Source organism: Canis lupus, chromosome 4, assembly GCF_003254725.2.
Source record: "Canis lupus dingo isolate Sandy chromosome 4, ASM325472v2, whole genome shotgun sequence".
In the NCBI taxonomy this organism is placed as follows: Eukaryota; Metazoa; Chordata; class Mammalia; order Carnivora; family Canidae; genus Canis; species Canis lupus.
In genome coordinates this window covers 21,472,757-21,488,769 of record NC_064246.1, presented here as the reverse complement: position 1 = coordinate 21,488,769, position 16,013 = coordinate 21,472,757, and the positions used below count along the sequence as shown (strand labels likewise).

Genomic DNA, 16,013 nt, shown 5'->3' with positions numbered 1-16,013 from the left:
CTGTAAACAGAAAAACCTGACGCAAAACAGTTCATGCTGGAGGCTTGAGCATCATTAAGGGAGAATCCTGGGACTCTAGAGAGAAAGAAACTCTTAATTGCCAGGAAGTTGGGATAGTTTTTCCTGCGATCGAGGCATTGTCTGTGTCACAGAACCAAAAGGAGACAGATGGGAAGACTGCTAATTTCTGTCCCATCTCAAACTATGATGCGTTGTCATCTAACTCAAACAGCTTTGTGTCACTGGGGGCATTGGGGAATACCCTGAGCGGCATTCGTTTTATTCAGAAACTGAGGCAGCAAGGTTATGTGATTTAAGTACTGACTGAATAATTTTTGTTAATGCTGACAGAAAAATGTACCAAAATAATCTGGGCTGCTGCCTGTTTTTGTATGGCCTGTGAGGGAAAAGAAAGAATGCTGTCTTGTGACAAAACTCAAATTTCAGGGCAGCCCAGGTGGCTCAGCAGTTTAGCGCCGCCTTCAGCCCAGGGCCTGATCCTGGAGACCCAGGATAGAGTCCCACGTCGGGCTCCCTGCATGGGGCCTGCTTCTCCCTCTGCCTGTGTCTCTGCCTCTATCTGTGTCTCTCATGACTAAATAAGTAAATCTTAAAAAAAATAAAAATAGGGCAGCCCGGGTGGCTCAGTGGTTTAGCCCCTGCCTTTGGCCCAGGGCCTGATCCTGGAAACCCAGGATCGAGTCCCACGTCGGGCTCCCTGCATGGAGCCTGCTTCTCCCTCTCCCTGTCTCTCTCTCTCTCTTTCATGAATAAATAAAATCTTTAAAAAAAAATTCAAATTTCAGTGTCCATAAGGAAAGTTTTACAGGAACACAGCCACCCATTTATTTTTTTAAAAAAGCTCAGGATCTTGTGATCTTTTTTCCAAAATATTTTAATTAGTGCACAAGCAGGGAAGCAGCTGGCAGAGGGAGAGAATGAAACAGGCTCCCCGCTGAGCAAGGAGCTCAGGATCAGGACCTGAACCAAGGCAGATGCCTAACTGACTGAGCCACCTGGCCACCCGTTCCTTTAGCTTTTGCCTACTTCAAATAAACACTTGGTATTTGAGAGTTTATGGCCCGCAAAACCTGAAGTACTGACACTCTGGCCCTTTACTGAAAAAGAGTTTGGCCCTTGATAAATCCCTAGGTGGTGGTTCTAAATCTTAGAGGAAATGTGCACGCTGCAAAAATACAGGGATGTGTAATTAAAATTTTTGACTTCAGTTCCTGTTCATCATAGTTTTATTTCCAAGAGTTTATTTATCCATGAGAGACAAACCGCGGGGAGCCCGATGGGGGACTGGAGCCCGGGACCCTGGGGGTTACACCCTGAGCTGAAGGCAGACAGACGCTCAACCACTGAGCCACCCAGGCGCCCCTGTTCATCATAGTTTATTTTAATTTTTTTTTAAAGATTTTATTTATTCATAGAAACAGAGAGAGAGAGAGAGAGAGACAGAGGGAGAAGCAGGCTCCATGCAGGGAGCCCGACGTGGGACTGGATCCCAGGTCTCCAGGATCAGGCCCTGGCTGCAGGCGGCGCTAAACCGCTGCGCCACCAGGGCTGCCCCATCATAGTTTTTAAAGGACAATTTTATTTTTGCGCAAACCCAGTTTTCACGAGTTGTGTCTTGGGCTTTGGCCTCAGAGGGCCCTAGGTGTGGCCCTGCGAGCCGCGTGCCACCTGGTGGAGGGCTGTAGGGTTTATTTACAAAATCTCAACTGAGGCGGCCAAGCGGCCCAGGATTTCCTTGCTCTTCTCATCCCAGGGGTCAGAGGCCGACGGCTCAGGGTCCCGCCCCGGTCTGGGCAAGTCCAGCCGCACCGTTTCTATTCCTCCCCCGCCGGGCGGCACCGCGCGCCGCTCGCTGTCCCTGAGCTCGTCGCCCTGCGCCCCCGCAGCGCCCGGGTGTGTCGAGCCCACGGGGGCGGGGCGGGGCGGGGGCGGGGCCAGCCCGGGCAGCCAATCAGGGCTCGGCCCCCGGCGCAGCCCTTGGGGCGGGCGAGTTGCGGCTTAGCCAATCGGGCCCGACGAGGAAGACCTGAGTCAGCGTTCGCGCCTGCGGCCGGCAGCTTCGGGGGGCGCTGCCCGGGGCCGGCGGGGCCCGGCGGGGCGCTCGCTCGCTGCTCGCTCGCTGCTCCCGCGTTCCCCCGGAGGCCCGTGCGCAGCGTCGCGGCGGACATGGCGCGGCAGTGGGGGCCCTCCCTGAGGGCGGCCGAGAAGGCCGGCTGCGTGGTGAGCGCCTCCCGGGCCGGGCAGCCCGCGGCGGGCTCGTGGAGCTGCAGCGGGGTGATCGTGAGCCGCGGCCCGGACCTGGTGCTGTGCCACGGGGGCATCCTCACCCCCTTCCTGCGGGCCGGCAGCGCGGCGCTCACGGCGGCCGGCGCCGCCTTCCTGCGCGGCGACAGTTGCGGCGACGACCTGCGCCTGCACGTGCAGTGGGGCCCGGCGGCCGCGAGCCCCGCGGGCGGCGCGGAGCGGGGCCGGGCCGGGCTGTGCACGCCCCAGTGCTCGGCCCCCGAGCCCGGCCCGCCGGCCCGCCCCCGCGGGCGCCCCCTGCAGCCGCCGAGGCCCGCCGAGCTGCTGCTGCTGCTGAGCTGCCCCGCCTTCCGGGCCCACTTCGCGCGCCTCTTCGGGGGCGAGGCGGCCGAGCAGTGGCGCTTCGCGAGCGCGGCGCCGGACGACCAGGTGTCGGAGGAGGAGGAGGAGGACCAGCTGAGGGCGCTGGGCTGGTTCGCGCTGCTGCGGGTGCGGCGGGGCGCGGCGGCGGCGGCGGCGGCCGAGCAGGAGCAGGAGCAGGAGCAGGAGCCGGCGGAGCGCGGGCCGGCCGTGGCCGTGGCGCCCCTCGGGGCCGTGCCCAAGGGCGCGCCGCTGCTGGCCTGCGGCTCCCCGTTCGGCGCCTTCTGCCCGGACATCTTCCTCAACACGCTCAGCCGCGGGGTGCTCAGCAACGCCGCGGGCCCGCTGCTGCTCACCGACGCGCGCTGCCTGCCGGGCACCGAGGGCGGCGGCGTGTTCGCGGCGCGGCCCGCGGGGGCGCTCGTGGCGCTGGTGGCCGCGCCGCTCTGCTGGAAGGCCCGCGAGTGGGTGGGCCTGACGCTGCTGTGCGCCGCCGCCCCCCTGCTCCGCGCCGCGCGGGCCGCGCTCGGCCGCCCGGGCCCCGGCGCCCCGGGCCTGGCCGCCCTCCTGCCGCCGGAGGTGGGCGCCCCGTGGGGCCTGCCCCTCCGGGCGCCCGGGCCCCCGTGGGCAGCCGCGGCCGTGCTGGTGGAGTGCGGCGCCGTCTGGGGCTCCGGAGTGGCCGTGGCGCCCCGCCTCGTGGTGACCTGCCGGCACGTGGCCCCCCGGGAGGCGGCCAGGGTCCTGGTGCGCGCCACGCCCCCCAAGTAAGGCCCGCGGGGTTGCCCCAACCTGCCCCCGCCCCAGGTCCCGACGGTCGCGGGCTGCTCTGCGGGTGGAGGGCGGATAGAGACCCGAGTGCCCCCGCCCTTCCCTGGCGCCCGGGCCTAGAGTTGGGGGCGAATGGGACTTGGGCAAGACGCCCGGCAGCTCTGGGTTGGGGGACCGTGGGGGAGCCCCGGCATCCCCGACTCGGCATCTTGGAGGCACCCCCCCCCTCCCCGCCCCCGCAGCCTGCATTGGCTTCTGAATTCTGGCTGCTGGGTCTCCCAGCCCCGCACGCCCGCACCACTGGGCCCCTTGAAAGCCGACTCCCCGCCCCGCTTTCTCCCCTAGAAGCGGCAGTGAAGCCCCAGAGGCCCAGGGTGCTGCCTTCCTGGGCTCATGACACGGGCCTCTTACTTGATTGCTCTCTTAGGTCTTAAACGGAACTTCCCATCGGGCTAAAGATGACAAGTGTGGGGCTCCACCTAATTAGAATGGGAGTGGGGCCCAGCACACTGGTGTATTTGAACAATCTTCGGGTGATCCTGGCAGCCAGGTTCTAGGTTGGGGCTTCCTCCTTTGTTCCCCCTCTGCAGGGAAGAGCACTCTTGGCGTCCTTGGCTTCCATTTGTTGGGCAGTAGGGACAGCGGCCGTGGCTTCCTGGCTCGGGTTTCTAGTACCTGTTGGGTTTCTGCTGTAGTCCCAGGTCCTCCACACAGGAGCAGAGCAGTGTAGCACCTTGGTGTTCATGCCTGAAGTTCTGTACCTGGCTCAGCCTAGCCCCGCAGCCCAGGCCTTTCCACATCCCTCTACTGAATTTCCAGTGTCAACCCAGCCCGGCCTTGACATAGGGTTTCCCTGCTGGTGTCCAACAGGGCAGGAAGACTGATAATGAAGAGTTCCCCGTACGTGAGATGCCCAATCCCCCGGCCCTGCCAACACACACGCTGGCTTCTAGGGAGCCCACTAGGTCTGCTGGAAGCCATGCCTGCAGAGTGCAGCGGGAAGCCCCTGTGTGATCCCAGGCCGGTCTGTAGGCTGCCTCCCCCTGGGATGACCTGTGAAGTCTTGGAACAGAGCCTGGCCCCCTGTAAGAGCCATAGAAGTGCTAGTGCTTATGTATGTAGTTAGGGACACAGGATCGAAATGGTGTGTCTGCCTCACCAGCTGGCAGGATTGTTTGCTGAGATGAGGCAATGAAGGAAAACATTGGGAATGTGTGCCCTGGCTTCTGCCGCTTAGTGTGTGACCTTGAGGAAGTTACTCAACCTCTCCGGCCCTCAAATATACCATTTAAAATGGTGATAACACCAGTGCCTAGTTCTCTTTTCTTTTCTTTTTCTTTTTTTTTAAAAGATTTTATTTATTTTTTCATGAGAGATACAGAGAGGCAGAAACAGGCAGAGGGAGAAGCAGGCTTCCTGAGGGGAACCCAATGCGGGACTCGACCTCAGGACCCCGGGATCACGACCTAAGCCAAAGGCAGATGCTCAACCACTGAGCCACCCAGGTGGCCCTCCAGTGCCTAGTTGTTAGGGCTTCATGAGAACTAAATACCAAAATGAAATGGTGTTCACAGAGCATCAACACCAGCCCTGGCCCATAGTGCTCACCGGGTGTTAGGAGTGTGGGGAGGCACAGGGAGCTTATGTAGAAGTCTGCTATAGTCGGCGAAGCATGTCTGGAAATGTACCACAGGGTGGCTGAGGCCCAGATGCCTGCCTGGTACGTGGCAGGGCTGGTGCCAGACCCGTTAACCCCCAGGTCTGTGACTTCTACTGTCACTCTCATTCCCTGGCATCCTCCCTGCACTAAAGGGTCAGAAAGCTAGCCCATCACTTTGTTTCCCTTGCCCCTAGGAGTGCTATGATCTGGGGACATGTGGTGTTTGCCACCCAGGAGACCTCTCCCTATGACATAGCGGTCGTGAGCCTGGAGGAGGACTTACAGGGGATCCCCCTGCCTCTGCCAACTGAGCACTTCCACGAAGGTAAAGGACAAAGTTGGTCCTCTGGTCTGGGGAAGACCTCAGGGAGTGAAGTCAGCGCTGGGCACTCTGACCCTCTAGATTGGGGGGCCAATGCCCTAGGCGGGTTCCCTGCCCACCCCCTGCTGGGGTAATGAGTCGGGACAGCGTGAAGCTGCAGTGAAGCATCCTGGTGCATCGGCTGGGATTGCTCTTGGAGGCTTCTCTGCTTGTGGCCAGCATGCTCCAGGGTGGGGGGCAGGGGAGGAGGCGCAGATGGAATCCCTAGCAAAGCCCTGCAGCAGTGTAACGTGGAGGGGCTGAGAAGGGGGGTTCCTCAGAACACTGCGGGCTGGCCAGGGTGGTGGTCCCCTGTTGAGGCTCCGATGGCACGGCATGCTGCCTTGGATACCTGAAGTGTCACCGTGCGGGTGCAGTGTGATGGACAGATGACACCTCTAAGTGGCCATCTCTTCTGCCACTTGCTAGCCCTGTGTCCTTGGACAGGCAACTCCATATTCTTTGCCTCAGTTTCCACATCTGTAAAATGGGGATATGCTCCCTGTTCCTGGGCATTGTGAGGAGAGAGTGAGACGTTGCCTATAAAGCACTTAGATGCATGCTCTGTGTGTTCAAAGCACTTGGGAAAGGAAGTTGGCAGGCAGTTGGTCGTCATCATCACCACTTTTTTCACCAAGAGACTTCTTAATCCAAGGAGAGATGGGTGTTAATGTCACAAACATTTATTGAGCGCAGGGCTGGGTGCCAGGGACCCTGAAGAGTGACTCCCTCATCCAGCAGGGAAATGAGGGCTGGAGAACAGCCTGAGGCTGAGAACAAGGGGTGAGCAGGTGCTGGGAGCTCAGTGGACGTCCCAGCCTCTTCCCGAGACGGACCTGGTGCAGACTCCCTCCCTGGAGGCAGGAGTATCTGAGCAGCAGCCTGAAGGGCAGAGAAGGTTTGGAACTTTGGAGAGGACAGGGAGCAGACTGGGGAGCGTGTGTGAGTTGTGTCAGACAGAGGCAACTCCCCACCTTCACCTTCTTCACCCTCCTTTCTTTCCGGGCAGGTGAAGCTGTCAGTGTGGTGGGCTTTGGCGTCTTTGGCCAGGCTTGCGGGCCCTCGGTGACCTCAGGCATCCTGTCAGCCGTGGTGCGGGTGGATGACACACCGGTGATGCTACAGACCACATGTGCTGTGCACGGCGGCTCCAGCGGGGGACCCCTCTTCTCCACCTGCACAGGAGACCTCCTGGGTAACCAGCTCCTTGGCCCTCACCCAGCCTTCCCCTTGCCAGAGTCTCAGTCCCATTTAATGAGTGCTGGGCACCCTGTCCTGGGAGCCACCCACGGCCTCGGGAGATGGCAGGCCTTATGGCCAAGAGGTAGTTAGCCAAGGTTTTCGGGCACTTGTGCTTGTGAGAGTGGAGAGGGACAGATGCTGAGCAGCAAGGTGGAAAGAGATCTGAGTCGGGTTCTTTCTCTGCCACTAAGCCACTGTACCACCTTAGGTAAGTCACCTGATCTCATTGGGTCTGTGAAACTAGGAGTTGGATTAGTCCAGGAGTCACAGGTCAAGTGAATGAATGAGGGAGTGAAAACAGCAGGGAGTAGAGGGTTAAGGGTGACTGGGGGGAGCACCACTCTGCTCCAGCACCCTGCTGCCTCATCCCATAGGACTCTGAGGCTAACATTGCCTGATTCTGTAGTTGTTCACTAGCAGCAATGGACTCATTTTTCCCCCCTCTAAATATGTGGTTGTTAAACCTTTTGATTTAAACATTATGGTAACTAATTCTGGTTAAAAACAAAACAAAACAGTCTGCACATTAAAAAAAAGCCAACCTTGAGTGCATGTGGTTACCTCCAGCTGTATGCCTGCACCAGGTCATGTGATGCTTCCCCTTCCCTTACTTCTGACCTAGTGAGAAACCTTGCCTTGCTCACGCTAGCTGGAATGGATTTCCTTAGTTCTTCAACTGTAGGACACAAAGTACATGCAGAATCTATACGTCACACCCCTGCATGAAATAGATCTACCATCTAGAGTACAGCGTTCAAGTGCACAGAGTTCTTTTTGCCTTTAGCCCTAACATGTCCTGGCAAAACACTGTTTTCCCTCATTTCTTAGGTCAACTCCTGTCTTCCGCTTCCCCTTTAGCACAGTTAATGATTCACTGGTGATACACTTAGAGCTAGTTGTCACAGTCTGCATTTATTCCCTCCATAGACTGGCGGACTTTTAGAAATACATACACAAAGAAGTGGAGGTAGTGATAATATCAATGTGTGTGTGTAGGCATGAGTTAGTGCATATCTATCTATCTATATCTATATCTAGCTTTGTCCGCTGAGAGCGTTAGAAGCAGTGACACCCCAGTTGCAGTGAGCACACCAAAAGCCCAGATCTTGGCTTCTCTGAATAAATATTAAGACAGAGACCAGTGGCAGCGCTTCCTTACAGAAGAATTCCAATTACTAAATGCAGAAGAAACTAGGGAAGTAGAAAACCGCTGTTAGGAGACCATAGAAGAAATTGCTGCACACAGGACCCACCAATGAATGGAAAGTAGAAATGAGATATTTGCATGATCCTAAATGATTTCGTACTTACAAGAGGGAAAACAGTAAGCCTACGTGAGAGAATCCTACAGATAGCACCTTCGCCAAGTGATCAAGATTAGCTGGCATCACAGGACATGCCACCTCCCGATAGGCCGCATTGAGAAGGGCACGGGGCGCTAGTCTCAATCGCACACTTACCACTAGATAACATCAGGGGACCTCACACTGAGGGACGTTCTACAGAACAACTGACCTGTGCTGTTCCAAGTGTCCAGGCTATGAGAGAGGGAAAGACTGGACTTGGCCCAGACTGGAGAGGACTTGGGGACATGATAGCAAGAGGCTTCTGGGACCCTGGATTGGATGGATCCTGGAACAGAAAAAGTGCTTATAGAATCTGACTGGTGACATCCACACACGTGACTGTATCTCAGTCAATAGTGTTGTTCCAAGGTTGCTTTCCTGGTTTTGATCAGTGTTTCACGGTGACAGGAGGAGGAGCTGAAGGGCATAGAAGGACTCTCCTATTTTGGCAATGCTGCTGTAAATCTGCCTAAAAAAGCACATCCCCATGCACACACTTGCACACACACATGCACTCCCACAAGGCGCAACTCCTCTATTTGTTCAGCCCGCACGTTCCTGTTGATGCCCCCTGGGTCAGGCACCAATCTGTAGGTGTGAGGCCCGTGCGTGTGGAGAGCCCACAGAGCAGACACTAGCTGGAGAGAAAGGTCACAAAGTAAGTGAGACATTGTGTGTTAGGTCCTGACAGTGTTGAGGGGAAAGTCGGTCTGGGAAGGGGCCCTGGGGCATGGGGGGCCCGAGGCCAGGAAGGAGGCTTCAAGCTCCCAGCAGTCCTAGGGCCCCCGGGCTGGAGATGGGGGTCCGACCGTCCTTTGGGCCACAGGCTCACACCCTGCTTCCTCTTTGACTCCTGCACAGGCATCGTGGCCAGCAACACCAGAGACAATAACACAGGGGCCACGTACCCCCACCTGAACTTCAGCGTTCCCGTCACCGTGCTGCAGCCGGCCCTGCAGCGGTACAGGCAGACAGGTGACCTGGGTGGCCTCCGGGAGCTGGATGGGGCCGTGGAGCCAGTGAAGGTGGTGTGGCGGCTGCAGCGGCCCCTGACCAAGGCGCCCCGCAGCAAGCTCTGACGCCTGGCAGCCCTCTGGTCGGAAGAGCCACTGCCTTACGCCCCAGGCGCGCCGAGGGAGCAGCCCCGGGATCCCCGCACAGGGCACACCCCAGCTGGGCCGCTGCCCCATCACCACCTCTCGTTCAGCTCTGAAATCTGGTCCATGCTTTCCTTCGGCCCCATGGGTCTCCAGCCGGGCAGCCTGTTTGGGGGTGCTTTTTTGAGCCCTCACCTCCGTCTGGCCCCTGGCACTAGATTCAGCTGTACTGTTTGGCCTTCTGAGGGGCCCCGTGCAAGTGCACAGCCATCCTGGTCCTGACACGCGGGTGCTGGCTGGAGGGCCGGCCCAGCCCTGGTTTGCACCTGTTCACTGTCTGCTGATGGCCACTGGCCGCCGGAGCAGCGGCTTCACTGGGGCAGGGGCTTCCTCGGAAACCCTTGGCGGAGCGGCGCGCTCTGAAGACCAAAGACAAAGGGAGAGAACGGCTTTCTGTTCTGCTACATCTCTAGGTGGAGTCCCTGAAAGTTGTGGGTCTTCATAAGTTGGGTGTCGCTGACCTCCAGGGGCACTCTGACACAGTGCCTTTACTTTCCAGCCCATAAAATGGGCCTCAGGGATCTTGTGGGGTAGAATGTGTCTGGTTGGTGGTGGGGAATAAAGAGGGTGTTATCCAAGAACTCTACTTCTGTACGTCAGGTTCTGGTTTTTTTTTTTTTTTTTTTTTGTCTCAGAAGTTGAATTGGGAATGGGAAACCACCAGGCACAGAAACACACCTTTTCTGTCCTGCTTTCTTGGTGGTGTGTCCTCATGGGCTGCTCTCATTCCAGACTTGGCCTGGACTCTGGTCACAGTGCCAGACAGCACTAGGTGGGGCTTGCAGATCCCAGGGGGTGGTGGTCCTGACCTGGCAGCAGGGACTCGCAGAGTGTCGCAGGCTGTCTCCAGGCCTGTACTGGGTTGGGGAGTTCAGAGGTATGGATGAGGCCAAGGCTGCCCCAAGGAGCTGAGACTAACCCTGCAAGTCAAGAACATGCACTGTGTACCCAGGGCCCTACCCATGTCGACCCTCAAGAAATGACTATGATGTCATTGGCAGGCCGAATGCCACTGGGGGGTGCCTGGGGTACTAATTCTAAGCCAAAAGAATCCGGGAGTACTTTGTTTCCAGCATCTGTCTGTTGAGCGCCAACTGGGCAACCAAGAACTGTGATGATTGTTCTCCCCTGTACAGCTCAGGAATGGTCCCAAGGGCCAAGCTAGCCTGAGAGAAACCCCACAGTAGATTAATGGATGTAGAGGGGGCGAAGGCTGAGGTCTGACTTAGTTGGCAGTGGAAGGGGAACATTTCTTCCAGTGCGTACCAAGGAGCTCGGTACTCTGGGGAGACCAGAGTGTCAGCCCTTTAGTGCGACGAGCAGGGCAGCTCTGTCCGCTTCGATGGAAGGCTGTGTCCTGGGGCCTTGGGAGGGGTTCAGGCAAGGCCTCATCAAGGTGTCTCAGGAGCTGAAGCCTGAAAAAGAAGTAGGGATTTACTGAACAGACTGGAAACAGGGAGGGTGTTCCAGGTGGAAAGCAGCAGGAGCTGGGACGAGAACGTGAGAAAGCTTGTGTGTTCTGGCAAGTGCCAGGTGGAGGGCAAGTGGGAAGGGGTAGGATTGAGCCTCGGGAGCCAGCTCCACTGGGGGGGGGTGCACGTGGGGGGAGAAGACAGCTGGAGCAGGACTGGTAGACGTGGAGAAGACCATGTGAGGGCACAGGAGCAGGGGCAACGCCGAGGTGGAGAGAGAGAGAGAGAGAGCGCCAGCACAAGTGTGGGGGGTGGGGGAGAGGCAGAGGGAGAAGCAGACCCCCCATTGAGCAGGGAGCCCAACATAGGGCTTGATCCCAGGAGCCTGAGATCATGACCTGAGCTGAAGGCCATTGCTTAACCAACTGAGCCACCCAGGCGCCCCGATTCCTGCTTCTTTTTAAAAAATTATTTTGGAACCATTTTAAACATGGAGAAAAATGGATGAGTCTGATGTCCTTGACCCTCCTGAAGGTAACAGAGGATGCGCCTTAGCCTCGTTTTGTCCAAGCTTCCTCCTGATTTGATTCAGGATATGCTCTGGTGGTGATGTCACATTAGTGCTGTCATCTTCTTATGTGTCTGTCCACTGGGTGGCCCGTGATGTTTATTGGTCCTATTACAGGTGATAATGTTGATCATCTGAGTAAGGTGGCGCCTGCGAGGTTTCTCTGCTGTAAAGTTTTTTTTCCTCCTTTGTAATTAATAACTATTTTGTGTGGAATCACTGTGAAACAATGTAAATACACGGTTCTGTATCCCACTTTCACCATGATGTTCACCACCTGTTTATGCCTCTTGGCTGAGTAGCTTTAATCATTGCAAAATGGTCATTTCTTTATTTTCATTATTTCTGCTACATGTATTAGTTGGCATTCTATTATAATAGCTTTCCCCTCAATCTGTTTAGTTGTATCTGTGTGGGCTCATGGATTCGTATTTTTTTCAGTGAATTATAATCTATTATTGTCATTTATTTTAAGGCCCAAACTATTGGCTGGTGAGAGCGCCTTCAAACTAGCTTCTGTGTTCCTTCTTTTTGGCATCTCCCCATCGTTCTCTGAGGCCTGCCTTCAAAACAAAATGTTCTGGGCTTGCCTTGTACTTTCCCTGGAACCAGACATTTCTCCAGGATTCTGTTTACTGGAGAATGGTGTTTAGAAGCCAACATCTAGGTATAAGGGGTGCTTATTGTTCCGAGCTGTTGCTGCTCCTGGACTCTCTCTCAGTAGATCCTACATGTATATTTATTTCTGTCTCTGAATATGATGAACCTGGAGTTACCACCAGTAGTGCCGACTTGTATTTAAGGCCACGAGGTTCATTCGGGCTCTCCCCTCTTCCTATTTGTTCTCCCTCCTGTCAGTGAGAAACACGTTACATTATCCCTAGTTTATTTTCCTGTTTGCTCCATCCCCTGCATGTGGCCAACCTTCTGACCCCTTTGGCCTGCCTCTGTCACCATGCTCTGAGGCTATTCTCACACAGGCCACAATTACCACTCCCCCACAAGCCTGCCTATTGTGATTTTTTTTTTTCGAGGGAAGGAAGTCACCCTTGCTTCTTCACTGCTTCACACCAGAAGTGTTGCATATCCCTTCTGTTCACGTACCTTCAGGAGAACTTGGCTCCACCCAGAAGCAAGTGGCAGGGTGGGAAATGTCTCTAGCTAGACAGATGCTTCCCAGCAGGACCCTCACAGCTTAGAATGACTGTGGAAGAGCTGGCTGACCCTGCCAAGCTGGATCTCATTTTAGTGCCACTTTAGGAACAAAGATTCACTTCTGTAACCTAAATAAAAATAGGGCTAGTGTTCAGAACCTCCTGGACAGGTGTCAGAAACCTCCTTGACTCAGGGGGGCTCAAGGGCCACTAGGTATGCTCCAGGTGTATCCACATCCTCTCTGCTTTGTTCCCCCTCTTCTGGCCTTCTCTGCATGCAGGGTCTCTCCTTCCTTGTAAGCATGGTTTGCATTTGGCCATCCAGACCTTTCTGGCCCTCTGTCCATGCCCTTTAACCTCTAGCTCTCCTTATCACATGCCCTGTTTTCAAATTCCCTCAATAAATGCCCAAGAGAGCAGATGTCTGATTGGGCCCATCGTCTTCTTATGCCCTGCTATGACTGGGGCTGCGTCAGGGTGGGTTCTTTTGGCCTGGAAGAAGCCCTTCACAACCATCTGCATTGCGCATGAGGCTGGGTGCTTCCAGCTGACACTGGGGATGTGGGTGCAGTGAAGGGCCTGGGGCCAGTAGTGTTACAGGAGAGAAGCAGAGCAGGAGTCTGCCAGGGGGCCAAGGAGAGACAAGCAGAGGCATAGGAAGAGAACCAGGGAGACTGAGACCTAGCTTACCAGCATCCCTCTTCCCCCTGGGTATATGCTAGACTTCACGGTGGCCACTTTCAGGGTGGCTGTGCCCATGAGTTCCAGCTCATGAAATTAGAGCAGAAAGGAGGTGCACCACTTCCAGGCCTGGCTGTAACCACCTGTGTGCTCTCCCCACCTCCCCTTGATGGGAATGGAGGCGACCATTTGAGACTTTGAGACTTTGGAAGCCACTTGTTTTTATTTATTTTTTTTTAAAGATTTTTATTTATTCATGAGAGACAGAGAGGCAGAGACATAGGCAGAGGGAGAAGCAGGCTCCATGCAGAGAATCCAATATGGGACTTGATTCTGGAATCCTGGGATCACGCCCTGAGCCGAGGGCAGATGCTCAACCAAGGAGCCACCCAGGTGTCCCTAGATTTGGGTTTCTATTTGTCTCAGCAGTAGAACCTACCCTTGAGAAATAAAGTCTTTCCCTAGCTGGAAGCACCATAACCAAACCACATTGGGGGGAGAGAAGAAGAAACAGGGAGATTTCCTGTGTCCTCTGAAGCTTATAAATTTAGCTGGAAGTTCAAGTGGAAAAGGAAAGTATTTCTCAGGCTTGCCAGGGTTAAGGGTTTCCTCTTCCTCAAGTGGGGGTACTGGCTCTGTCTCTCCTGGCCCCTGAATGGACCCCAGTACCTTGGAGCTCCTCCCAGCCCTGGGACCCGGCAGGCAGCAAAGCCACCTGTTGTCTTTCAGGAGATGTGAACTCGTCATGGCTGAGAGCCAACAATGCTTCCTTCTCTTAGGTTCTGTGATGTCAAACAATCTGCCCACCATTCCTACTAATCATTAAAGTCCCATACAACTGCCAGCGTTTCGGCATCCAAACCATACCTTCCTACTATCTCTGGAACTTGCAAATTCAAAGACAAAAGTCTTTCGTTAGGTAGGGAGCCTTGATTTTCAGTTCCATGCCTCTGGGCCCTGCTGGGTGGGAAGAGAGGAGTGGTGTGGGGTAAATGGCCTAGGGAATTGAGTATGAGGTTTCTTTTTGGAATGATGAAATGTCCTGGAGTTAGATGGTGGTGATGGTGGAACAGTGTGACACCAACAACTTAGACACTTTAAAAGAGTAAATTTTATGGTATGTGAATTCTACCTTATTTTTAAAAAAATAATTCATTTCCACAAACATTACTAAACTCCTAGGGAACTGGGTACTGGGGTCGATGCCAGAGACCAGGGACCCATAGTCCAGCAAAGCAAGGTCTCTGCCCACAAAAGCGGGTCAGATGTACTTGTACCCTCCTTGGTGTCAGAGTTTAGCTTCAGCCCTACTTTTATCTAGGGGTGTCAGGAGAGAAAAGAGGAGATAAAAGCTCCTTGGAAGTTTGCAAAGCCCAGGACAAATGCAAGGCTTGGGGCGTCCAAGCTGTGGCTCTCTGATGGTCCCTCAAGGGCCAGCATTAGGACCAGCAGGGTCTTGAGCACTCTGTGTGGTTGCTTTTCTGTGGTCCCAGGGGCTGAGAGAAGGAGGTAGAGACTCCCCTACCTCTGACTGAATCCCCTTCTTAAGCCCAAATTCAGGGGGCAGGGTGTCAGCCAGCACCTAGGAGAAGAGCAAGGATTCCAAAGAAGTAGAAGGGGCCGCCTGGGCCGTATGGGATAATATGTGAGTAGGGCGCTCACAGGAGGACACCAGCTTCCCCCCATCTCAGGAATGTTCTGGGCACCAAGGTCTTCTAGTTGGAACTGATGACAATCCTCCCCATACCAGGGGTATACCAGGGGATACAGGGTCCTTGGCCACAGCTTTTGGTAAAAGTCCAGAACAGTTTACACTGCTAGTGTGAATATTCATGAAAACCGGGAAGACGAAGGGCGAAGGGCGGTATTCAAAAGAGCATTGGGCTGGGAGCTCGGGAGTTGCCAACATACTATGTAGCCTTGGGCAGGCTAATCTGCCCACATAAAACACCTGTAAGAAATGTCTTCTGTGTGCCAGGCTTCAAGTTAAAACACTTCACAGAGATGATCTCATTGGATCTTTTCCACAATTCCTAGGGTGGGCGCTAATATTTGCGTTAAATAGACGAGGATGGCTCATCCATCACCAAATTGGCTACATCTTACCGCCGGGTGGGAGCTTGCGGCAGGGCGGCCTGTTTCCAGATCCCAGTCAAGCGCCTTTGTCTCCGGGACCCCCCTCCAAACCCCCCAATTTCAGGCAGCCCTGCCACTCCCCCATCCTTCCGCCACAGAAGGGAAGTCACATCTGTCACCCTCCCGCTTAAAACCTCGCAGGGGCGCAGGGCGTCCCAGTGCCCCGGGGTGACGCGGCCAGCCCCCAGGCCCGGAGGTCTGCGCGCCCGCCCGCGCTGCGCCCGCTGTCCCGGGCCGCCCCTGCGAGCCCCCGCTTTCAGCTCTGCGTCCTGCTACCGGGTCCTTGCACACCCAGGGCACAGCCGCCCCTGTCCTCCCCTGCCCGCCCCTTCTCATCCTGGGAGAGGCCGCGGCCCGCTTCCCTGCCCCCAGGCTTCCGTACTGCGGGGGGTTGGCCAGGCAGCACTTGTGGGTTTACCCCAGGCTGTCAGCTCAGCGGAAGGGGAGCATCGCGCCGTTGGTCCCCTTCCAACGCAGGCCACGGGGCGGGCTGAGGGCGGCTGCCCGGCGCGGTCCGCCCGGTCGGGATTTCCAGGCGAGCCGCGGGAGGCAGGTGGCCGCGGGGACGCTCGGGGCGGTCGTCCCGCCGCCGTGCCGGGGCCGCCCTCTGGGGCCGGGGGCGGGGAAGTGCCGGGGGCGCCCTCTGGGGCGGGGGCGGGGCCGGGGCGGGGCGGGGGCGGGCCTGGGCGGGCCGGGGGCGGGGCCGGGGCCGGGCCGGGGCGGGGCCGGGGGCGGGCCCACGCCGAGCGAGCCCCGCCCACCCCCGCCGGGAGGAGCCCGGAGCGCGCGGCGACCGCGGAGCGGCCCGGGGGTGGCGCGCGGGGCGGGCTCTCGGGCCCCCCACACGCCCCGAGGGCTCGCGGGGCCGGGAGGACGCGGCGGTCGGCGTGGAGGTCGGTGCGC

The 16,013-nt window shown here is 56.5% G+C and overlaps 1 protein-coding gene across 1 annotated transcript; it reads left to right on the top strand.

The window, feature by feature from the left end:
* The first annotated feature begins 2,076 nt into the window (after nt 1-2,076).
* TYSND1 (trypsin like peroxisomal matrix peptidase 1) lies at nt 2,077-11,532 on the top strand. The gene is made up of 5 exons (XM_025434668.3): nt 2,077-2,766; nt 2,803-3,389; nt 5,248-5,378; nt 6,424-6,609; nt 8,864-11,532. Exons 1-5 carry the CDS (start codon nt 2,188-2,190, stop codon nt 9,079-9,081), a joined length of 1,701 nt encoding a protein of 566 aa, XP_025290453.1. The 5' UTR covers nt 2,077-2,187; the 3' UTR covers nt 9,082-11,532.
* The last annotated feature ends 4,481 nt before the right edge of the window (nt 11,533-16,013 follow it).